This window comes from Porites lutea, chromosome 7, assembly GCF_958299795.1.
Source record: "Porites lutea chromosome 7, jaPorLute2.1, whole genome shotgun sequence".
Taxonomy (NCBI): Eukaryota; Metazoa; Cnidaria; class Anthozoa; order Scleractinia; family Poritidae; genus Porites; species Porites lutea.
Window position 1 is genome coordinate 7,707,628 of NC_133207.1, and position 26,331 is coordinate 7,733,958.

The 26,331-nt window shown below is 37.1% G+C and overlaps 1 protein-coding gene across 1 annotated transcript; it reads right to left on the bottom strand.

Annotated features, from left to right (window-relative positions):
* Positions 1 to 5,039: 5,039 nt before the first annotated feature.
* LOC140943678 (uncharacterized) lies at positions 5,040 to 24,852 on the bottom strand. Its single transcript, XM_073392791.1, has 6 exons — positions 24,582 to 24,852; positions 18,231 to 18,345; positions 15,414 to 15,527; positions 12,630 to 12,816; positions 11,473 to 11,657; positions 5,040 to 5,363 (listed from the first exon to the last, which is right to left on the bottom strand). The coding sequence occupies exons 1-6, from the start codon at positions 24,810 to 24,812 to the stop codon at positions 5,053 to 5,055; spliced, it is 1,143 nt and encodes a 380-aa protein (XP_073248892.1). The 5' UTR covers positions 24,813 to 24,852; the 3' UTR covers positions 5,040 to 5,052.
* Positions 24,853 to 26,331: the final 1,479 nt, after the last annotated feature.

Consider the following 26,331-nt stretch of genomic DNA (forward strand, 5'->3'; position numbering starts at 1 on the left):
GAAGTTGACGTAGAAAAAGTTGCCAATCGATCCTTGACTGAAAGCTTTTTAAAAGAAGGGAGGGAAAATATGAGATTCTTTTTTCATGTCATAATATACTGAAAAACTACAATAAAGGAAATAAAAGACATAGTCTATGTACCTTCAGAATTAGATGCAAACGTGACAAAGATCCATAGAAGGAAGAAGTAGTTTCTCTGAATTACTGTTTTTTTCATCTTCTCGTGATACGCCGAGAAGTGAAGTTTTAGCATTTGTCTGAATCAGTCTTTAAATTGAATGCATTAGAACAAGCACCCACATCTACTTATTATATCGTTCGTCTGTAACCTTATACGGACACAAAAGAGGTTAAACCATTTCCATCAATAAATAATATGAAAACTCGTCTAAAAACCTTATTTTAGAACAAATGGCTTGTTTTAAAAATGACTAAGGGGATTTGATGAAATTTGAAGCAGAGAGAGAGAGAGAGATAGAGAGAGAGAGAGAGAGAGAGAGAGCAGTATTTCCATGTAGACTTTTTCTGGTGATTAAACTAAATTAAAGTACAAAAACTTCTTTCAAATACTTTGTTCCCAATTCAACGAAATAATTTCACTATTTGCCCAATTTAATTCATATTAATGAACCACTTAAGATTCTTCTGCTTAGTGTTCATACCACTGAAAAACAGTTTTCACTGACGTTTTTAAGTGTTAATTGAATTGTCGTTGCTTTCCTGAGAATATCAAAATTTGTACATTGCAGACAAAAACGAAAACAATCTTCCTGTCAAGACTTTAGCGTGGGCTTACATTGCGTAGTCTGGCAAATTATCAATTATTAATTGCGTAAACGTACCTCAACTTAATAAATTGCTTTTTCAAATTTTCCGTCGACCACTAAGATGGAAATATCTCCGAGCCTAATATAATCTACTAGGCTTTAAGTCTCAGGTAACGGAGTGTTCTAAAAATCGAGCTTAATGATCTGTAGCTTCGTTTTGTCAGTATTATATGAATAAAACAAGAACTTCCACTTTCGTATAAATGCGTGTGTGGTAAATTAATCAGCAGTACGACTAATGATGTTTTGCCCCTTGCTAAGTTTCGGTTAAATTACCTTGCATAATTTTATTAACAAAAATGTGGAGATTCTAAGCGGGCTTTCCTTAATTATGCTAATCATTCCTTAGTATAACGTCTATTCTAGCAAATCGCAAAATTTCTGCGATTTCTTTTAAAAGATTTACAGCAAATCACATTGGAGTAGTGGTTTGCCACGGAAGACACCTCAACTTGCTACACGAATAAATTTATCTCACACATAATATTACCATTTATCTCTATGGAAACTAATTAGAGAGCAAGCAAGTTCCTCATTTGCCAAAAAAAGATAAACTTAGCAGAAATTACCTACGCGTATAATTGAGTAGGCAGCTTTCGTCAAAGTTATCCATAGATGTGAAAGATGAGGAAAAGTTCTGAGTCATAAACAAGTTAACAAGGAATTTTATTGATGGACAGGGGTTCAGGTGGGGGGTGCACTGGGATTTTGGCAAATAACACATGAAACAGATGGCTTTAAATAGGGGTAAGCTCCAAAAGAAAATAAACAAACAAAACAAGACGTAAAATAAACACAAAAATAAGAAAAGGAAATTTTACAAAATCAATTTCAACTGCAGATGGTTTTCACAGTGACGTCATCAAATTGTAAAGTCATAAAGCGAGAATTTACGAATTCCTATTTACAATGGGTTGAAGATAAACAAAAAAAGATATCTTTGTACAAGTTTGCAGTCCTGTAGGATGTTTCGTTTAGAAAATACAGCCATTTGAACTTTCGAGTTTTCACAGTGTGTGACACCAATATATGAATACTGTCTCGTTGAAAAATAAGTGTCTCTCCTTCTGATTTTCAGCAGTGAGTATAACCATCCCAAGTTTTAGAAGATATGCTTTTGTGCTCGTGTGCTAGTTCTAGAGTGAAAAGAAAGAGCTTTTATAGAAAAAGTGAACTCCAGATGTTTTTGTTGATTTCCGCCGGCCATATTGGTGTACCAAAACTTTACACCAATATGGCGTCTCCACACAAAGCTCTATAAAGATGCGTGAAACGTTAAGGCAAATAACTCGAGAAAATGTGGGTCACAAATACATGAGACTTGGACAAATTGTTCATAAATTAGGTCTTTTATAGCATTTCATTTTCTTGGCTTCTTCCACTGGACGGTTTTATGTGCCGTGTTTATTGCGTGATAGTCAAACCGATCTATACTGTCACCAGAGAGGATACAGAAAAAAAATGATTGAAAAACGATGGTGAAATAGTGTGGCATAGCCCTTTTTAAGTGGAGATGGCCAATTGAAGCGTTTTGGAGAGCGTTTGATCGGCCTCGTTTACCGCATTAATAAGGAGGGCACTCTTTCCTATGGCGCGCTTCGACATGACATGCGCGAATTTGTAGCTAATTAGACATTGGCTCTGACCACTAATAGGTATGGTTGCATTCCCAGCGTAAGAAAGCTGCGAGATCATCAAGAATGTCCAGATGAATGAAACAATTACATCAAAGTAATGCAGGGATCGTCTCAAGAACTACGAACTAACGTTTTGGTGATTGTAGAAAGGGCCATTTTTATTACAACGTGTTTCTGAAAAAGTAAACATATATATAGAAAAAGAAGCGCTTTAAAGGTGGTTAACTCTTACAAGTTTTCGTATTTAAAAACTGCTGTTGTTTTACTGACACAGTTTACTGACACAGTTTACTTGGATCGATGATCCTGCTAATTAAAATTAGTTTTTCATCTGTAATTCCTACAACGAAAAAGGGTTGTAAAAAGCACAGATAAAGGAGGTTTGAAATATATAATGTGCAGTTGTGAATAAATACTGTATATTCAAGGACCAAATTCAAGTTTCTTTTTTTTTCTCGGGTATTCAACAACTTTCTCCCCTAGGCCTTCATAGAAATTAAGAACCTAGCCTTAAATTGCCGATAACTAGCCCAGAATAAAAGGAAATTTTATGCCAGAACTGTAAAAATGTAGGCTCTTATTTGCGGGTGTTAATTACTGAGAACTTTATCTATGCTTTTCAACCCGTTATTTAAACGCAGTTTAGCCATAAAAAAACCGGTTCTAGACCATTTTCAGTTTTCCAGTCGCTGCTATCCTGATCATCTTTCATCGAGAGCAATTTCATAAACTGATCAAGACAGACAAACTTTATCTTCTTTAAAAATAGCCCACTTGGTTAAGGGGTCTGGATTACTGTCCAATGATAAAACGCCACGGCTACTAAGTTATATTAAACGGTTTCAATAACCCATGCAAAATGCTTTATGTCGGGGAAGAAATAGGTGATGCTTAACTTGATTATTTTGTGATTAAATATTTATTAGAAATTGTAATTTGTAGCGCAAAGAAGTTAGATTTCGTGACATTAGATTTCACAATAATGTAGACAAAGTCCGAGTATATTTACGATAAAAAAGAGGTAACTGCATGCATTTTCTAAAGCTAAATAAGGCGAAAGAACGTGCGATTTTGTATAATTTGATCAAAAAGTTAAACGCTAAAGGATTTTTAAAATACATCTAAAAATTATTTCAAAAAGTGAACGACTTTTCGGCGCTACGTTACGCCATTATCAAGTTGAAAAGTGAAAAAGTATAAGGTGTAAAACGAATATATAGAATTTAAAACAATACATAAAATATTTGCGGGACCAATGGGTATGATTCCCAAGGTAAGAAACACAATAAGAGACAAAAAAAAATGTACGAAAGTGTCGCGTAAATAGTTTAGCGCAAATGGAGTCGGCTTGCGTTTTAAGAGAAGGCTTGATGTCCTTTATGTATAACGTCTCGTAGACTAAGCAATCAAACTTGCTGTTACATTTCCTCAGAACTTTGAAAAGATGGTCGGTCTTTGTTCTGTTGTTGCCATGCTGTGTTTCAAGGTGTTTCCCGATGGCTGAAAAACGGTGTTCACTTATGCGTTGATGTAAGTGTCGGGCAGTGTACCCGACATAATTTGCATCGCACAAATCACATTGAAATAAGTATACAACGCATTGAGTGTTGACGATCGGGGGCTTGTTTTCCTGACACTCCGAGTTTGTGACAGTTTTCTGCCTGTAAAGACGGGTTTTACACGATGGTTAACTGTGCGTACCGTGTATCTTCAACCAAAGAAGGTTTTGCAAAAGAATGCAACAAGTTACGCACCATATTTTCAAAGCTGCGCTATCCCAAAACATTGGTCGATTCCACTACAAATAAGTTCAGCTAGGAACCAGATAAAGAAATACACACCGTGCCTTCAGTAGACCCATCTGTTTACATAGTATTGCCCTTTAAAGATCAGCGATCAGCTGATCGCGTACGCAAAGATATCTATTCTCTGGGAGCCAAGATCGATGTTAACGTAAAACCCGTCTTTGCAAGCAGAAAACTGTCACAAACCCTGAGTGTCAAGGAAAACTAGCACCCGATGGTCAACACTCAATGCGTTGTATACTTATTTCAATGTGATTTGTTTGAACCAGCGAGCGGGGTTATAAGAATTCCGCAACACTTTGTTGTTGTGGTATTCTTTTCGTTGATTTAAACGGTTTCTGCACACGAAAATCAAAAGGCTAAAGGCGTTATAACATGGTTATTTCCGCTTTGTTTACAGAGTCAAAGCTGAGCTGAAATTATATATAAGTATTCTCAGTTATATTATCTCTTATCCCACTTATCAGAACTGTAAAAGAAATAACTCAAATGATTTCTACAGAAAGAAAAACTAACTTTGATTTTTTTATGGTCAACCTTTGACAACACTGGAATAAAATTGAAAAAAGTTGGCCCGTTTTATTCAACTTTGAATCTGTTTCCATCCTGGCCATTGGAAGCCAACGTCATTCACTTAAAGTTGAGAAACTGAGGGATATTAATAGAGTAATTTTGAATAAAACTGATAAATTATTTCTCTTTTTCCCCAGTTATTCCAATGTGTCTTTAGGACTTTCAACATAATGCGAAAAAATCGAGACATAGCACCTTTAACTATGAACTCAAGTGAGGTAAAATACCTCAACTTCGTCAGGTGAGAAGTAACGGGCTCCAGCCAGGATTGTATGAGGGTCTGTAACTTCATTTGGAAGACAGTAAGAGGTGCCAAAATTAGTGTAGGAATTAGCATTCTGATTGGCATTATCAGCGATGTATATGTCATGCCCCCCACCAAATGTTGGACCGTAACTTGACCCACGGTAAATTGAAAATGATGTATTCGTCACTATGCTCTTAAATGGTGCAAGCCCTTCTTTATCCAGGAGAGAGAAGATAAACGAGTTGGAAGTCGTACCGTATCCATCCACGAACGCTGAAAAGCAATAACAAAAGGAATCGTGACGTAACCCCCTTTAGAATATTTAACAGTTATTCCACGAGTGCGCGTTAGATATGAGTTGGCTATAATCATCTCATATTCAACAAGCGCGAGTAGAATAATTGTTTTATTAAAAACGCCCACAAAATATCGAGAATTCTTTGCGACTTTTTTGTAAAAAGAACCGATTTTCAGGTTGTTTTTTTAATTTTGGGCAGACGCGTACAGTCGCTCACAGTTACCGTATTTGGAGAGCATGGTATATTGGCTCATATACCATGATGGCTAAGCCAATCAGAGCTCTAGAATTGCATTATCAAATGATTCAGTTTTTTATAAATGAAGGGGATACGTCACAGGGATATTGCAGCAACAAGAATTGAATTGTGCATTTACTCATACACAAAATAGTCCTTTTGAGTTATGAAGAAAGTATCAAACAAATTGCATCAGGGAGTACTAACCAAAAATAAATTTGGTGGGATTTTTGTAGGCATAACATTAAAAGTTGGCACAACTTTTCCAAGTTTCAATCTGATGTCTATCGTTGCCATCGATAATTGCACTGAACAGACTACAGGGAACAGTTGCAATGCCTAAAGTTAGTCTCAAATAACACAATGGGATTACATGTACTAATCTTCCAATTCAATTAAGTGAAAAAAACAACAACAGCAACAAAAACAAAAACGTAGTAAATAACGTGACATAGTCCCCTTAACAAATAAGTGAATAGCAATTTTTGCGTAACTTAAAATACTCTTGGCTATTAGGAAGCTTAAGCAACGACGACGGCGACGGCAACGAGAACAGCAAAAAAAGCAATAGGTTTAGATTAAGCAAAACAACAACTTTGCACGTGCATAACGCTTTTTGTACATTTGTTTGAGGTAACTGCACGACTACAACGTGAAAGTGCCTAATTTCTCGTTTTGTGGAGGACTTGAAAACAAGACAACGACTTTCTTTTTCTGGTCCTGAACTTCGATACAGTCTTTTACAATTCAACTCCAGAAAAATCTGGCAACATTTGACGAATCCAAGGAGATGGAATAAGCGCGATAAAGTTTGAGGCAGCCCAAATTCACTTTTTAAGTGACGTTTTCGTAGCCGTCGCCGTCGTTGTTGCTTAAGCTTCCTAGTAAATCACTGTTTTGGGACGGGAGTCAATACGCGTTCCGTTTCACGACAATTCCTGAAGGCGATATTTAAGCGAAAAAAAGGGCATCTGTACCGACAAATACCAAGAAAGTGATAAATTTTGGGTTCATTAATTTGACCTAAATTAGAAATAAAATCGTGAAATGCTCTCGACAAATTCCCGAATCACAAAGATCTTGCTAAGCGAAATCTTTTATTTTAATGTTAGGTATAAACATCACTGTTCACCTCCCCTTCGGCATATTATCTGTTATCTTCTTATGCCTGAAGTAGATGAACTGAGTAATAGACACGACTAATAAGGGTTGATCATCTTAAAACTTACTCTGTTTCATTTTTTTTTCGTTTTAGTTAATCATTATTTGAAATATATTTTTTTTTTCGGGGGAGGGGGGCGAGGGGGGAGGGCAAGCATTCAATGAAATTAAATGCAAGGATAAAGTCCAGGAAAATGACAAAGGCTTCTCTTTTAATATTTATCTACATGTCAACCAATCGTAGTGAAAGTAATTCATCAAGCTTTACATTGTACGCTTCCCAGCTACAGCCACGCACTGAGTATACCATCCTAATACGTACAAGATATTAAGCACACAATCGTGGTGCTGCCTACCATTGGTTTCACAAAGGTATTTAAGACTTTTGGAACATGCCAAATCATTCCATTTTCCTGGAGGAAGAATTATTTGTGTGCAATCCTCAATTCCTTCAGAGTCGTTAGGTTCTTCATCACTCCAGTGAGTATATGTCGCTCTTGATCCATCAACCCACAACCAACGTGAATGGACCGTGGGGTCCCTTCGCAAACCAATCCATACACTTTGTGATAATTTCGAGACTAGTGCTTGTTGTTCGGCGTGTGATGTCACCATGGCGAGCTTAGACCCCAAAGCTTCACAGGCAGATTTTGCAGCGGTCCAGTTCGATTGCCCTGACGAGACTTTGTAGCATGAACCTTGTAGATAGATCCAGTTATTAGGACAAAGCGCTAAAAATTTGGAAAGTCAAAAGTAAACGAATTAAACATACAACACCCTTGCCTTGATGATCGATACTTCATGGAAAAAAAAATAAAATAAAATTTCAGTAGGGAATAGTGACTGGTGTAGCTATATAGCTGGATTTTTTCCCAACAGCGCGCCCTCTTATTTTTTACTTCAAGGTCACATGACATATAACAATGAAACTGTTTCCCGCCAAAACTCTGATCGGGCAACATTGCAAAATCTCTGACTTCAGAGGGCAACAGTGCCTCGGTCCCCTTCGAATGCTGACCGCTCCCGAGATTTCTTTTCATAAATTTGTACACGAAAAAGTTTTTCCTCGAATCTCAGAGCTATGAGCTGCCAGAAATATTGAAAATAGTGTTTTGTAAACCAAAGAATCTTGCTTTATAGTTAGTTCAAACAATTAATCTTGATAAATCGAAGTATTCTTTACTTATACTAATCTGTAACATAAATTTAAAGAGAAGACCGTCTTTCTCAGCCTGTTTTAAAAAAAATTCAGTAAGTGTAACACATTCATCCTTGTCTTTCACTACACTAAGCCATCCGTATGAGTGTGATTAGATTGACAGCTGTCAAAATCAAACATCCGCTGGCAATTATCACATGACTATCTCCCGGGCTCAGATGGAAGACTAGTCGTTTTAAACTACCAATTCAACATAAGAACGAAACTACGCCGGGTAGGGCTGTCAGTCGGCTGCCAGTGGTTTAAAGATATATAAGCGAGTCAAATTAAGGTCAATTGACAGCTGTCAAAATGGGACATGTGCAGACCACTATCAGAAAAGTAATAACGAGGGCTAAGGTCCGCTCATGTACACGATCTGGCATTTCGCCCCCATTACAAGCCGGACTGAAATAACTTATTACTCACACTCGTGGTCAATAGTCCGTTAATTCGAGTATTTGCCATTCTAATGAAGTTCAATTGACAGCTTTCAAACTAGAGCACCCGCTGGCCATCGAGGGCTCAGTTTTCTACCCATTGAGGTCACGTATTTTTGTAAAGTTTTCCGCTGATATTTTATTTAACCACGGGCTAAAATTCTATATTTTGAGTGGAGCCCCATATCTTAGAAAGTCTGTCCATCCTAGAAAATTTGGCAATCACGTGTTCGTACACCGACCGCCCGACCTTCCGTCCGTCCGCACCACAGGCATACCAATGTTAAATTTCACACCTTCTAGCTAGTTTGGGAGCCTGCAACCTGATATTGTACATCCATGTTTTGATCATTTGACAGCTGTCAAAACAGTGTATCCACTGACCAGTATCGCCTGACCGTATCGCGGGCTCAGGTATCGACCCACTGTGTTCAAGTGCTTTTTGAAGTTATCCGCTGACAAGTTGCTAATTTTCAAATGATCGCAGGCTCAAGTTCAATTTTTTTAAAATGCATATGAAATAAGTCGTGCTCATGAGCAGCACTTTTAAAATTTTGATTTCAAACTAACTTCGGACGCGAAAATTCAACCGGCTTTTACATGCTTTTGACTTTTCCCACCATAGTCACGCGTTGGTCACGCTCTACGTCTAATTTTTTTGCTCTTATTGGTCAAAATTTGACAGGTGAGTTCATGTGGAAAATTTATACAGCATCTGGAAACTTGGATACTGATAGCTAAGGCTGGCAGAGTTTTGTGTCATCTTGTGATGTTTTTAACTGTCTTTTTCTACTAAATGTACAAAATGAAATACAGCTGCTATCAAGATTCTTCAGTAATTCATGGCTGGTTTGTTTACTGCGTTTTTGGTTGAGAAATGCACGGCTTGTCAAAGTCATTGGAAATCCGATTTCGGATGGCATCGTTTTCAAAAATGAACTTACTCAATTGCCCTTGTTAGAGGCGTAAGAGGGTTGAAAAGTCTCAAGTCTCTCTTGATGGCCTTCAGGAGCAGCATCTCGACTGGTAAGCCTGAGCAATTATTGTCTTTAATGTGTTTTTTGTTTTTGTTTTCAGGTTTCCTTAAGTCGAGCGTAGTTTATGCGGCTAGTTTATGCACGAGAAAATGATCTGACCTACAATAGTATTAGGTTTAAAAAGCCTTTAGAAATTTTTTTGATCGCAAATACAAAGGAAATGTTCCGAAAAATATTTAGTTATGATTTTGGCTGTAAAAGGAAAGCTCTGAACGATTTTCTTGCCTCGAGTTCATCTTGAAAGACAACAAACACCGGAAAGCCGGCTTTAAACATAAACTGAAGCTAAAGCTCATGCTTACGTGACTCGTTTTCAAGACACTCTATTCCCAATACTTGTCTTCGTGAATGAAAGTTATTGTCTCTTTTCATGTTTCACCGAATCATATTTATGTTATTGATTGTTAGTAGTCCCTCTCGCAATTTTTATCGCTGCGCCGGTTGTTTTCAGTCGTAAGCTTACATCCGGCGCATGCAGGCCACTCAAAATGCCGCGCGTAAATATCACTCGCTTTTAAAGATTACACATAACAAAACCATAAACAGTTTTATAAATAAAGGGAAATAAAACCTAAACATAACAAATTCTCTATCGTGTTAAAGCGTAAATGGTAACTCTATTAATGTTCATTCAAACACTTGACAGCTCGAACTGCAAATTAGTTGGCGCTTGTCAAAAGTGAGAACCCGTCCGGCTGAAAAGGTGATTTTTGGAATATTCTTATCGTTTTTACTAAAAGCCCATAATTATCACTCTGCATATCACATAGGATCAGATTTTTCTAACTGAAAAGTCCCGGCATTATGGAATTCTCTTCATGAAAACGTTTTATAATGTGGTCAATGCCATAACTTTTTGTGCAAAGGAAACGCGTGCTTAGATCGTCCTGGATATTTAATGAGTGCAATTTGTCTTGCAAAATCGTGAAAAACTGCAGAATTATAGGTTTAAATAGGGCAAAAAAGAGCAAATTCTGCCCGAGGTCTGTATGATAAAAAAAACAGCGCGTCATAGTACTGTTTACCTCAGACGTGATCAGAAAAAGTATATTTAAAAGGCTCTTTTACCCGCCACCAGATTCGTCGCCAAGATTTACTTGTAAAGTAAACTTGTCGAGCACAAAAACTATGGCCTGATTTTTTATTTTGGGCTCCCTTTTAGACAGAGGAATGCAACGTGTAAATTTGCAGCCACCAAGGACTATCGTGTGTTTCATAAAATTGTCTTTCAATTATCCATAGTCTCTCCAACCACTGGGTTGGAGAGACTATGAATTAACCTTATAAAATTAAGGTGGTGGGCGCCTGGGTTATTTTGTTTGGGAAGACATTGTTTTCCAGGCCTAATCTACTGTGTTGAGCATGATTGCTATTTTTGGGTGTACATATAAGACTATTAACTCGATGTAAAATTTGTTTCAAATTATTTTTCTCCAAAATGACTTAGCCTTTGCCTCAAAGTCACATGAGATACTATGTGCCCTAAAGTTAACTGATTTGTGGATTACAAGTTTATTATTTGATTTATAACGAATTTATTAATGGGAGCTTAGCTTTTAGCCCTGGCTAAATCTATTTAGTAAAATCTAGCTAGAGCTCTATTGTCAATGCTGCGTTCTGATTGGTTGAGCTACTACTAGGCTATATGTTATAGCCCCCTAGTAGCGAAAAGCGCGCACCTTTTGGCGGGAAAAAAGGATGAAAGTCTAGCTTTAGCTCGGCTAAATTTTTTTTTTTACTCTCGATATTTTTGACCAACTAGTTGGATTTTACTAAAACAATTATTCCCCTCGCCCTCATGGCCTCTGAGTTAGTAGCCCATTCGGCCTTCGGTATCATGAGCCATTGACTCAGAGCCCATTCGGGCTCGAGGAATAATTTTTAAATATTTATTTTGTAGCATTAGATTATAAGTAAAGTGACTATAGTCCACAAACCATTATACATACGCACTATACAAGCAAAGTGCCTTAATTCCATTTTCAGTAACAAAAAGGACGTTTTACTTACTCCAAGGAATATCCGTGTATCCTCCGAACACGTAGTGGTCTTTTTTGATTATCGTAATCGTGTGACGTTTCCCGTAGCATTTGTCGTGAAAGGTATTGGCAGCCCAGCCATGAGTGGAGGCCTGCCAACACAGCGCCCAGTTGCTGCCATTTGCAATCGCAGGTGAAAGAAACAGTGTTGCCACACTCGAGATAATATCTAAGGGTGAAAGACAAAATATGAATTGGTTTCGCACGCGTTTATATCTGGTGGAGGTAATTCATCTAGCCAATCTGCGTTGGCGAATAACACTGCAAAGAAGTGTCATAATTATTTCCGTGAATAAAATTACTTTCAAAGTATGCGCAGTCCACCAAAGGACGTCCACAAGCTAGTTCGTGATAACCCCGTTTATATGAGCAAAAAAAAAAAAAAGTCAAATCCAGAATAAAGAACGCACATGGCATTACCGGTGCAGGGCCATGTTACAAAATTGACGGTACACACTTTGAAATCAGTATTTAGTCAATAAAGAAAGTTGTGGGAATTTGACATAGACCTGAATCCTTGTTCATACAAATTAAATCAGAAGACAGCTATTCTAAAGATAAGCTTCGATAAGCTAGGAAAACTTGGCAGACAGGAAACAGATGCCGATCTTCCATAGTAGTAACGACTCAACGAGTATTACTGAGTTAGATCTTCGCAATATTTAGCCTTGATCAAAGTTAATAACCTGCGACCAGGTTAGAAAACATTATCCGTCCGGTACGGATAAAACGTATTTTATGTTAAGTGTCAGGTTAGTGCTCGTGTTAACGGAGCTACGAGAGACAATCAATGCGAGATCTTGCGCGCGGTGGAAAAGAAGACACCCAATTTGCCACGAAACCTCATTTTAAAAGTCGGAATAAGTCGCTAAACAGTGTATTAGGGAAAACTTGGAAAGCTTATAATTAGCTAAAACAGTCAGTTTACTTTTACTTGGAAAAGAGCTAAACAAATTTTTCACTACAAGATTCAACTTAACACAGCTAACCAGTTTCACATCGCTTTCCAGCAAATTCAGATGGACAACTGCAGCTGAATCCGTTGTGTTGGTCGTTGCATGTTCCGTTGTTGAGACAAGGGTTGCTCTTACACTCGTTAATGTCTGTAACAAAATGATATCCAAACACGCATAAAAATTAGGACGTACGTTGATGATAAAGTTAAGAAATGCAAAATTGTAGCTAGCTAAAAAAATGTAACCGATTTCACATCGATTCCCGGCAAATCCTGGCGGGCAACTGCAGTTAAATGCGTTGATTCGGTCAGTGCAAGTTCCGTTGTTCACACAGGGACTGCTCCCACACTCGTTTATATCTGCAAGAGATATAATTAGAAAAAAAAAGTAAACTTTTTTCTTCCCTACAGCACAGAAGTCAATTGACACTAGCAAAATGCAAAAAGTAGCATTTTTTACGTAAAGTGCACCTTGCATGATACAATTATGGGCTGCTTTTACACTATAAATGTAATTCCCTTTACCAGAAACTGTAAGGAGAATAGGAACCAGTTCTCGCGTTTTTTGGAGTTGTTTGGTAGACAAGCTTCACTTACGATTGATTCGCCAAGTTTTTTTCAAGTTTCAAGTTTATTTATTATATATAAAAAACTATTACAATCAAATCTGCTAAAACTAATCTACTAAAACTAATCGAGGCAGGTCAGTCTCACAAGTTTTAAAATATTACAGATGTCAAAAAAGAGATTAACAAAGTAACAGTTTCGCAGAGAGAAGGAGAGAAATGTATTAAGTAATATGGCTCCACATTAAACCAAAAAAGGAAAACTAATTAAAGGATAAAGAAAAGAAACGATTATGATGATATGTACTAGTTATATATAGGGAGAAGAGTTGTAAGTTAATATTTGTTAAGTCTGGCTATGATTTTGTCCTTATCTATATTTATATATATAGTTGTCTTCGGTTTTCAGTATATTTAATAAAGCTCGTTTAAGTTTTTTTCCTGAAGGTCTCCCTTGATATGTTTTTTTTAAGCTATTTGACATCTCACTCCATATCTTTGCGCCATCAGGAGAGAACGCATTCTTTTGTATATCAAGTCTAGATCTTTTTAAGTAGAAATTTTGTGAATTTGATGAGCGTGTAGAATAGTGATGTGAATTTGATGTCCTTGAAAACAAGTTCAAAATATTTATCGGTGCATTTCTTTCGTCAACGTCGTGCATTAAGCTTAAGACGGCTTCATAATACAAGAAATTTAATGGCACTACTTTAGCATTTACGAATAAAGGAATAGCATGATCTTGTCTGTTTGCAGAATATATTAAGCGTAGTGCACGTTTTTGAAGGATAAGTATTCTGTCGAGATACTTTTTTTCGACAGGGCCGAAAAATGACATACTTAGATTTTTTAGCATTTAATGTTAACTTATTTGCAGTGAGCCAATCGTATAGTTTTTGTAATTCAATATTTACTGTCAATTCAATGGATTTCAAATTTTTGTCAGCGTAAAGGATATTAGTATCATCGGCAAAAAGGAAGAAATTAAATTTTTCGGAGCAAAAATGAAAACCATTTATTAAACGTAAAAAAAGAAGGGGCCCTAATACAGATCCCTGTGGTACACTACTGGTGACGTCACACTTGTCGGATATTAGCGGGCCAATTTGCATTGTATACGATTTGATAAGTAGGCTGAAAGCCAGTTGTTAACTATTCCTCGAAAGCCATAATGATGAAGTTTATCATGAAGTATTTTATGGTTAACGGTGTCGAAGGCTTATTTCAGGTCAACGAAGATTCCACATGTAAAAAGGCGTTGGTCCAGATTAGTGTGAATGGCTTCAACAATGTCAATAATACCGTGGTGTGTGCCATGGGCCTCATGGAAACCGTACTGCGACGGGTTCGACATGTCATGTTTTTCTTTGAAGTCTTTCATACGATTGTACATTACTTTCTCAAATATTCTGTTAAAGTTTGACAATAAAGATATCGGTCGATAATTGGAGGCATCACATTCCTCATCTCTTTTAAAGACTGGGACAATTTTTGATATATTCATTTTAGAAGGATAGGCTCCTAGTTCAATTGATATTTTGACAATATCAGAAAGGATTGGAGATATAGTGTCACAAGAGCACTTGAGAATTTGCACTGGGCAAGAGCACAAACCATGCGATTTATTATTTGATAAAGATAAAATCTTAAGTTGATCTCATCTGGCAATACGGGCTTGAAGAAAAAAAAAATCAGGTGATTTTGACTGCACTAAGTAGTTCTTGTAATTGTAACGTGGAAGTATATTGCTTGCTAATCTATCTCCAACCGCTGAAAAATGTTTATTTAAGATATTAGGTATCCGTGAAGGATTGTTTGTAATTTTATTATTGTTATTAGGGTCTCATATTTTTATATTGGTTATATTTGTATTAAAAGTAATCGAAAAAATATTGTTGTATACTTATAGCCTGATAAGGTTAGTTATTTTATTTCTGTAATATTTATATTTCTGTTAATCAGAGTTAGTATATAATTTATTTTTTATATTGATTAAAGTTTTGATTCCCTAAGTTATCCATGGTTTACTAATTTGCCATTTGCAAATCTCCCAAAATACACTTTGTTTGTCCCCTCATATTTTGCATAACCTTTGTTTTACATTTCTCCTGGGTATTACAATCGTTCCAAGAGAAATTAAAAAAAAAACAAAAAAAAAAACAATGCTTTTGTAACATTTCGGGGGGGGGGGGGGGGGAAACAAGGTGCATTTTGGGAGAAATTAATGGTTGCCTGGAATACCATCTGGAACAATCACAACTAACGCCTGTCCTCCCAAAGGTTGTACCAATTTCCTTTGAAGTTTCTGAAGTGGGGGATAGGCGTTGACATTTGAGCACGTCTTAACCTTATGAGGTCATCATAGGGTAATTGACCTAATACTGTACTAACCAATTTCACACCGATTGCCAGAAAATCCAGGTGGGCAACTGCAGTTGAATGCATTGATTCGGTCAGTGCAAGTTCCGTTGTTCAAACAGGGACTGCTCTCGCACTCGTTTATATCTGCAGGAGATATAATTAGAAAAAAGTAAACCTTTTTCTTCTTTACAGCACAGAAGTCAACTGACACCAGCAAAATGCAAAACAGAGAGCAAAAAGTAGCATTTTTTACGTAAAGTGCACCTTGCGTGATTCAATTATGGGCTGCTTTAACACTAATTTAATTCCCTATACCAGAAACTATAAGGAGAAAAGGAACCAGTCCTCTACGCAGCGATTTCTGGATTTGTTTGGTAGACAAGTTTCACTTATGATTGATTCGCCAAGTTTTTTTTTTCAAGTTTCAAGTTTATTTATTATATATATATATAAAAAATCTATTACAATCAAATCTGACTGACCTGCAGGTAGCTAAAGCTAATCGAGGCAGGTCAGTCACAAGTTTTAAAATATTACAGATGTAAAAAAAAAAGAGAGAGAGATTAACAAAGTAACAGTAAGGAAACAATTATCACAGATAAATTGCAAACAAAAAAAGAAACAAAACCCAATTTTATGATGGGTTCTTTAGTGCATAGACTTTAACGAATTGACCATAACATACCATAATGCTCTTTGTTTGTCACCCCGAAATTTTGCATAAGCATGATTGTTTTTAGTTTCTCTTGGGGCTATTTTAACTCCCAAGAGAAACTGAAGGCAATGCTTATGCAAAATTTTGGGGTGACAAACAAAGAGCATTATGGTATGTTATGGCATTTTCTGGAGTGGTCAATTGAAAGTTCTCAAATATGCAAGACCTAACAACGACAGTTAGGTATAGATTTTCAAGCCGATAAACAATAAAAATGACAGCTAAACACAGCCAACCAATTTCACATCGATTGCCCGAAAATCCTGGTGGACATCTGCAATTGAATCCGTTCCTTTGATCAGTGCATGTTCCGTTGTTTAAACAGGGAATGCTCTCACACTCGTTTATATCTGAAGGAAATATAATACAAAATTAATGACAAATAAATACATTATGTATGCGTTAATGACCAAACTTGTTCGGCTAAGATAGATGCATTATTATTTGCCAAGTTTTTTATTTCGGCATGTTTATGGACCGAGATGAATTCAAGGTCAATAAAATTGCAAAACATATATCCAGTGGTCCCTAGAGCAGCCCGATAAAAACGTGTGTTGGTATAACATCATTAACATTGTCGGATGACGTAGGACCCATATATGTAGTGAGGATTTAAAATTGATCCATATTTATCGGCCATCAGCATTCAACGGCGTCCAACATTAGGTGTTTAAACGGGATTCATAGCAAGTATCTAACCAATTTCGCATCGGTTGCCGGCAAATCCTGGAGGGCAACTGCAGTTGAAGTCATTGATTAGGTCGATGCAAGTTCCATTGTTCAAACAAGGAATATTGACACAGTCATTTATATCTGCAGGAGAGAGAATCAAAGATATGAAAAAAAAAAAGGATATGTACCTCTCAGCCAAGGTACATTAGACTTCATCAACAGCGAAAACACAACTAGTAAAAGTAAACGTTGTTGCGAAACCTGTCTATGAATAAGTCACTGTTAGTATCGATCAAGCAGGGAAATTGAAATTTGTGATCGGGTTACGTCAAGGAAAGTGAAACTTCAGAGTGATACTTATTGGTCGACTTTTCTTTCAAGGTAGTTTTTAAATTTTCTCAGTTAGATTTTTTAATTGTAGCAGGAATTGGGAAGGTGTTGCGCCATGCGCATATGAAGCATAAATTTAGAAAATGTTGCATTATAAAACCGCTAAGCGAGCATAGTATGCGCCCCGGTCGGGTAACAACTAAAGGTGATAAGCACTTCAATCTGTGTATTAATTTGTGTTTCGACAAATAAATATCCACCTTTGTCTTTCTTCCTTCGATAGATGATGTTTCGTGTCGTTTATTTTCGTTCCCAGACCTCTACTCGCCTTTACTCGCACTCAGTTCGCAATCATCATTTTCGTCTTTCTGGCCGAAATGAATTCAATTGCCTTTGAATTAGTGAGATAACGCCTCCGAAGCAAATTCCTAAATTAGATTTTCAAGGCCAAAGAAAACTTTCAAGTTTTTACTTAGCATGTATTTGAACGCCGAGTCCACCAAAAACAACTAACAACAACGATGCAACTGAAGAATTTGAAGGTCCATCTGGCGAAACAAGTACGCCCTCCACACTCTCCAGGCCTGAATGTATCGAGACAGGAAATTCCAGTCGAAGTGGCTAACTTTGTTGCCGTGGCTGCTGTTTGAAAGAGATGCCATGTTTCGTAAGATTTGCCTCAAACATGGCAAAAAAATGAAATGAAATAAATAATAAATAAATAAATACCATAACCCTCGGTTGCAAAATATTATTAAGTATTAAAAACTGCAAAAATACTCTGTACTTACTGTAAAGCACCTTAAAATTACACAAAATACTGCACACACGAATTGCACATTTCATTGCCCTCTTCCTTTTTATCCGGCCCACCTCATGACTTCAATGGCCCATACTTTCACGAAATGGCCCATAACTTTTCAAAGTCAGGGGCCATTGGCCTATCTATTTTGCCTTCCCAATCCCTGTTGTAGTGAGCTCAACTAGTAAAAGTCAATAATATAATGCCTAAAATAAGTACAAGAGCTTAATGCTGATTACCGTTCCCACCTGCAAAGTGCGTTAATAGTGTGTCACCTGTGATTGTATTATAGTTAGTAGCAACATTGTTTCAACTCAGTATTTCTTACTCGTTTCGCAGTCTTTTCCAGTGAATCCTTCCACGCAGATACACTTATATCTATTTTCCTGGTACAACGAAACGCATTTTCCAGTGTTCTTACAGGGCGAACTATCACAAGGAGACTACACAAAGGAAAGGATACGGCTGTAAGTAAAGACCATTTTATCTCAAAGTTAAAATATCCAGTAACGTGACGCATGACAGATGCTGAATTTAGGGCAAATTCCATTTTTCAGTCTAGCAGAACTATCGTTAGTCATATCTGTGTCTAAGCGAACAGACTGACTGAATGAAAAATAAATAAATAAAACATCTTAGCGGTGAACACTTTCAAAAATTCATCAGGATTCTACTTTGCTCGACATCTAAAACAATCGCAGATTATCTAAAATTTGAATTTCATATTTAGCGTTGTTACAAACTAAAATTTCCTTCAGCTGGCATGCATTAAGTTCGTGTAATTAAATAAATTTAACTCGTTTGGTTATCAAATTGTTTCAGGATCAGCCGCCGGCTGGTTTTGAACAGGCGCTATACCTAATGCCTGCACTATAATAATAATAATAGTGAGTGGGTTCACAGCCCGTATTCTCAGCTAGTCGCTTGTGGTCAATACATTTTTTTTTGTCGCACCTTTGTCGGATGAACAGGCTGCAGATATATGAGTGGCCTCGTGATGGCTTGAAGAACCAATGCTTGCCTTCTTTCGTAGCTGGTCAGGGTATCTTTTAAATGCATTTTTGTACGTTTTGCTATGAGTTCTAATGAAATTTCATCTTATGTTACTCATAGCGGAGCTTCCGCGCGCACGAAGCGCGCGCCAGCGGAGCACCATCGGTAAATCTACCCATCCCAGAAAATTTGGTAATCACGTGACCGTACACTGACCGTCCGTCCGCACCACAGGCATACCAATGTAAAATAACTCAATCAACAGGTATGGCGATCCAAATGCAACTCGAGGTTATTTTGGGGGGAAATCGCATAGCCACCCGCGTCTTGTAAAGCAGAGACAACTAAAGAGTCGATAAAGACGAAAACGGAAAGAGGAAATTGTTTCTGTATCCGTATTGTCTAAAGTGTTAAGCTTAGATTAATTGTCATGTCCACAAATTTGGAATATAGAGCAAGAGAAAGACAGAGAAAAAGAGAAAGTAGGCGGCAGGCAAGCGAAGCTCAACGAGAAAAAAGGGCGACAGAGATCTAGGGCGAGAGAAAAAAAAAACAAAGGAGGCATTTTTTAGTTGAAAGAACAACAAGAAAATTTTGTAGCGGCGTTGACGAAATGACAAATACTAGCGGCCACCAACAATGCAAGGTGAAAATGAGCGGCAGTGAATAAAAAGGTGAACGAGAACACATACAACATTTCCTCCAAAAAACGTGTAACTAAGAAGTTTTTGGAAGTTTCACGTTGTAGTCGTGGTACAAAAAAGTGTGCTGCACGAGCAAAGTTGTTTTTTTTGCTAATTAGACCCATTGTTGTTTTTCACCGTTCTACGGCGTTGCCTTCGCCGCTTAGCATTACACGAATTTATATTTTGTTTGAGAAACTATTAATATTATCGAGAGCTTCGCTTTTAGCCCTGGCTAAATCCATATATTAGAATATGGTCAACCTCTTTTCGTTTGGTTGTCACGTGATTGACCGAGCGTACGTACGTACGTACGTGTCTACAGACTGTACGGGTGGGGTAGGGGAGACTATCAAAAGGAAGGGAGGGGTGTCTCAGGCGTGTCTTGGCAAATCCACATCTTTTATATTGGACATTCACAATATGGTCAATTGACAACTGTCAAAACAGGATAGCGACTGACCAGTAACACATGACCATATCACGGGTTCATGTGTCAAATTATCGAGGTGATGTGATTTTTTTGGAAGCTGTCCGCTTACCAGTTAATTGTTTTACTAGATCGCGATCAACGTTCAATCTCATACTTTCTGGCTAGTTTGGGAGCACAGGAAAACTGATAATGCACGCATATTTGACATCAATGTTGTGATCAATTGACAGCTGTCAAAACAGGATATCTGCTGACCAGTCTCACCTGACCGTATCGCGGGTCCGGTGTGGACACATCGAGATCAAGTATTTTTTGAAAATATCCGCTGACAAGTTACTAGTTTCAAATGATGGCAGGCTCAGGTTTATTTTTTTTTTTAATTCATATGAAATATGTTGTGTTTATGTGCCGTACAATTAAAATTTTGATTTCAAACTGACCTCGGGCGCGAAAATTCAGCCAGCTATTACAGGCAGGGAAGACAGTTGCTTTTGACTTTGCTCACCATGGTCACGCGTTGGTAACGCTCTACGTCCAATTTTTATCCTCCCATTGGTCAAAATTTGACAGGTGAGTTCATGAGGAAAATTTATGCAGCATCTTGAAACCTGTTTACTACATGACAACTGAAGCTGACAGAGTTTTGTGTCAACTTGTGATATTTTGAACTGCCTTTTTCCACTGGATGTACAAAATGAAATTCAGCAGCTATCAGGAGTCTCCTGTTATTCATGGCTGGTTTGTTTATTGGGTTTTCGGTTGAGAAATACGTCACTTGTCAAAGTCAGAAATCCGATTTCGGATGGCATCGATCGTTTTCGTTTTTCACCTTGCTTGATGCGTAAGAGGGTTGAAAAGTCTGAAGCGATGCTGGCCTTACTTAATACCTTTCAGGAGCTGCACTTCGAATGGTAAGCTTGAGTAATTATCGTATTTGATGTTTGTTTTTTATATTTAATTAAATGAAGTTGAGCCTAGTTTATGCGGCTACTTAGTTTATGCACGTTTGTAAGATTTGAGACAATAATCTGACCGAGTATCAGGTTTGATATGAGCTTACAGAATTTTAAAAAGCCTTTAGACATTTTCTCGTCACAAATAGAAAGAAAACGTTCCAAAGAATATTTAGTTATAATTCTGGCTGTAAAAGAAAGCTTTGAGCAATTTTCTTGCCTCGAGTTCGTCTTTGAAAACAGCGAACACCGGGAAGCCGGCTTAAAACATAAACTTAAGCTTTAAGCTCGAAAACTCAGGATTTTTAGAGACACTTTTATTGATTGTTAGTAGTCTCTCTTGTAATTTTAATAGCTGTGCCGATTGTTTTCAGTCGTTCAGTGAACAACGCTTCCACGAGTACTCAAAATGCCGCGCGTTAAACCATTTTAAACCAAAAAATAAACATAATAAATTCTTTATTATGTTGAAGCGTAACTCTAGCCTCTATTAAGTGTTCATTCAAACACTCGACCACAGCTCGCACTGCAAAAGTGAGAACCGGATGACCGTATAGGTGATTTTGGAAACTTTTTTAACGGTTTAGCCAAAAGCCCACGCGTGCTTCGATCGTCCAAAATATTGAATGAGTGCAATTTGCAAAATTGTGAAATACTGCATTCTGTCCGAGGTCTGTATGATAAAAACATTGCCTCATAGTACTGTTTCACCTCACATGTGATGTATAAATGGTATAAAAGGTTGGTTTACACGCACCCGGATTTTTTTGGCAAGATTTTGTAAAGTAAACTTGTCGAACACAAAAAGATTCGGCCTGATTTTTTTTTCCAGGCCTAATTAATCTACGGTGATCAAGAGCTATTATGGCTGTTAAGTGTGATCGAAAATAATGGCTAGTTTTCTGGTGTCGACATATGAAGCTATTAACTCGACCCTTGAGGCTATAGCTATCAACTCATTTTTGAGCTGTTTGCAAATTATTTTTCTCTAAAATCACTAAGCCTTTCCCTCTCGGTTTCCCTCAAAAGTCACATGAATGTGCTCTAAAGTTAACTGAATTGTGGAATACAAGTTTATTGTTTGATTTAAATTATAAATTTATTAATCGGAGCTTCGCTTTTAGTCCTGGCTAAATTTATATATTACTTTGTGGATTTCTTTGTCCAATTAAATTGCATTTCCTTACATTCTAAGAAATTAATTTTTTTTTGTTTCCGGGCACAATTCTTTCCTCCTGACTTTCAGTTGGCTTTTAAGGAAGCTGAACACAGTTTCTCTAGCAGTACTTTATCCCTTTTAGGCGAATGTTAACATCTTTATCAAGAGGAGATGTGCAGCCAATAAACTTTTTAAAGGAAAAAAAAAGTACGACTGAGAAGCTTAGAACAATGACGAGAAGTTGTCAGTAAAAATTAATTCTGTTTTTGTCGCCTTTGACATATACATGAAGCGTGCTCTCAACGAGCGCTTAACTGTTGAACATGCTTACTTTTTGTTTTATTTTCTTTAAAATAAAATACTGTGACAATTTAGTTATCTTAAGTTGTTTTAAATAGCGACGGTTACTAATTGTAAGTTGTGTACTAACTCATCAAGAAACCTACGAATGACTAGATTTTGTGTAAACCTAATAAATTCGAAATTTTCGGCTTGTTTTTAATCATCCATGTTGGACTTACGCGTATACTGACCAGGATCTCAAAGCAGGGACGTCGTGAAAATAAAAGAAGCAAACTTGTTTAAAAATAAGACACACGCGATCTAGGAAAGAGGGTAGTGGCGGGAAAAAATTGTCCTCTCTCTCCCCGGTTCCCGCGCGTTTTTCTTTTTTCGCATCACTGTTTACTCGACGACTGCACTACTATCTTAGAGCCTGTAACAGGCTACAAAAATCGAAAAAAATGTGCGTTGCTACGGCAATATCTCATTGAAAAAGGAAAAAAAATATAGGAGCTGGGTGGTTGGCTTATGTGAAAAAGAACGAAGAACTTGATACAATAAAAATTTTCTCAACAATGCAATTTACTCGGTTAATTTCACTCATTGCCTTTAACGTTAATGGTGTGAATTGCCTCAGTTGAATGTTTTCATAGGTGAACAGGTTACTATAGGTACTTTGTGTTGCCATAATACAGAGCGTTACAAATCGTAGTTATTATAATAAATACAAATAGTTATAATAATCAATAAAGATCGACAATCACAAATTTGGCCAGAGTCACTCATTTTTTTTTTCCATTCGAAGCTAAACTGGAGAGCGGAACGTCTGTTGACTTATTGAGTGGTTATGTTAATTTATGTTTTCAATATTTTTCGATCAAAATCGATAAAATTGATCGTTTAATTACAGAAATCGATAAAATCGATAATCACAAAAACTCGACCGATCGATTTCCATCGATTTTCGATGTTAATTGATAAATTATTATCGATTTTAATCTAGTATAGAAAATATCGATTTGTAACGTCCTGCATAATAATTTCCTAACAGAACAAGAAAAGCACTAGAAAGTGGGAAAGAAAAGCTGTAGGGGGTCATTGTCTTCATTAAGTGAGGTTACTAAGTTCAACGCGCTGAACCCTGGATTAAATTCAACTTACTGTAAACTTATAAACCAGCAGGTTGGGATTGATTTCATTCGTTTCCCTTTCGCATTGTTTCATGAATTCAAAAGAAACTAATTTGATATACGTGTTGATACTTCAATGACATTAGTGAACTTACGCAAAGGGACGGCAGATGGATGAAGACGGCAAATCTTGTGTGAAAAGCGTTAAAATAATTCTGTTTGAAAACAATTTCCGCCAACCTTCACCTTCCTTTTAAAAGATCTTTTTGTAAAAGATCAAAACACAGTTATATTAATTGAACATCACAACAATCACGCAGGTAATAGGCCTGTCACGTTTGTCACATAACGGTTTTGCCGTCTTCTTATTTATGCCGTCCTTTTGCGTAAGCTCACTCTATTTTTATCTGTGCACGCCCCGCTGGGTTTGTTCAGTTGACTTTTTAGTGCGGTGTTGATTGCGTTGTTTCATCTACCAGGAAATTTACAGAGATGCTACCAAATTTCAAGAAGTTGAGGTGATATAGTCTAACTGGCAGCAGATTAGCGTATAATAGAAGTATGAAAACGTTTCTGTAACTTCCAAGAAAAGCCAAATATGCAAACAAATAATAAGGGAAATTCACAGTATGACAATCTGTTTTGCGAACTAAACGCTTTTTGTAGGCAAATATTTCGGTTGAGAGTTCTGTCTGAAAGGCCTCCCTCATAAGCGTCTAGGACATTCAAAGATAAATATATCGATTACATCAAGCATGTTTGGGCATCGGCAGGTGATTTAATTAAGAGTTGAAAGGTTTAACTCAGTTGTAACCCTTTTTAAGGCTTACCGAACTCATTAGTCAATTCCTTTGCATTTAATTATAAAGCACAATGTATAATCCACTTCTTTCAAGATTTTCCAAGCGAAGAGATGCAGTTTTATTTACAAATGCTAACTTTCGAGACTAGGGAGAGTCAAAAGAAAAAAAAAAAAAAAACAATAAGACGCTTTTTATTTTCCCTTCAGAAAAAAACATTTTTGATAAATTAGAAGTTTGACTTACCGGAATATAGAAGTGATGAAACTCTTTGCTGGCGTTGAACTTGTCTGAGTTGTTAAACTTGTCCGATGGCAGGAGTTCGCACAAAAGTTTGCCGTTGACGTCAGGAAAGGCAGCCACATTGTAGGAAAAACATGAAGGAATTTCTAAACAGGCGTAGCCACAATCGTTTTCTTCTTGAATGAGGTTCCGCCCAATACTGGAGATATTCAGGTAGGAAAATTCACTTATCATGAAGTTGACGTAGAAAAAGTTGCCAATCGATCCTTGACTGAAAGCTTTTTAAAAGAAGGGGGGGAAAATACGAGATTCTTTTTTCATGTCATAATATACTGAAAAACTACAATAAAGGAAATAAAAGACAGAGTCTTTGTACCTTCAGAATTAGATGCAAACGTGACAAAGATCCATAGAAGGAAGAAGTAGTTTCTCTGAATTACTGTTTTTTTCATCTTCTCGTGATACGCAGAGAAGTGAAGTTTTAGCATTTGTCTGAATCAGTCTTTAAATTGAATGCATTAGCACAAGCACCCACATCTACTTATTATATTGTTTGTCTGTAACCTTAACGGACACAAAAGAGGTTAAACAATTGCCATCAATAAATTATCTGAAAACTCGTCTAAAAACCTTATTTTAGAACAAATGGCTTGTTTTAAAAATGACTAATGGGATTTGATGAAATTTGAAGCAGAGAGAGAGAGAGAGAGAGAGAGAGAGAGAGAGAGAGAGAGAGAGAGCCATAAGAACGGGAACTTTTGTAACGAAAAAAGGGCACTTTTGTAACGCGATAGGGAACTTTTGTAACCAAGGTGGGGAACTTTTGTAACCAAGGGAACTTTTGTAACGTCACTAGGGCACTTTTGTAACGACAACAGGGAACTTTTGTAACGTTATAGGGAACTTTTGTAACGAGTGGGGCACTTTTGTAACAATCTGGCACTTTTGTAACTAACGATTTTTTTAAAGAAATACTTTCAGTGATTGTAGTAATCAAAGATTTCCCTGCCCTTTCATACACTTCAACTAGTAAAATTACTACCCTTTCATATACCTGAAGCCTGGAAAAGGAAGCCCTTTCGGGCGGTCAGCTTCCTCGTTTTGGCCATTATAGTGAGTACCCCAGGGTGGGGGCATGGGACTTGTTTACTGTGTGATCTTTACTTAGTTGTAGTTTAAGGACAGGAATAATTTCACAAAGGCCTTTTTCACGGGAAAACTCATAAGAAGAAAATGCAATTTAGTTACCGTTGTTGATATACCTGGAAGAATATAACACAGTCCTTTATTTAAAAATAAAATGAGCCATTACAAAGTCACTGATGTTAATATTAATGAAGATGAATAAGGGACAACATGATGCCGACTAGATATGAGAAACGAGCGGGTGTTATCGGTTGTCCAAATTCTATACAATGCGCCATGCTTAAAGTGAAGAAGTCGGTGAACATTTTTTTTTTCGAACGCGAGGCAAAATACATAAACTATTATACATTTTCAGGTATTCCTTTGACCCCGCGGCTACAAAAAGTGATTTTTTTTAGTCCAACAGCCAAAAGTGTTATGTCTAAATGTCGAGTCGCTATTGCGGAGTTAAAATGCTCCGTGGCCACTTTAACGAAAGTGAAGAAAGAGCTTAAAAACACCCAACAATCTCTCTAGACAAAACGCCTTAATGGGACATCACGGAATACTATTTTTGCTCCATGCAAATACAGTCCGAAACCCGCTTTACGGACACCCACTTGATACG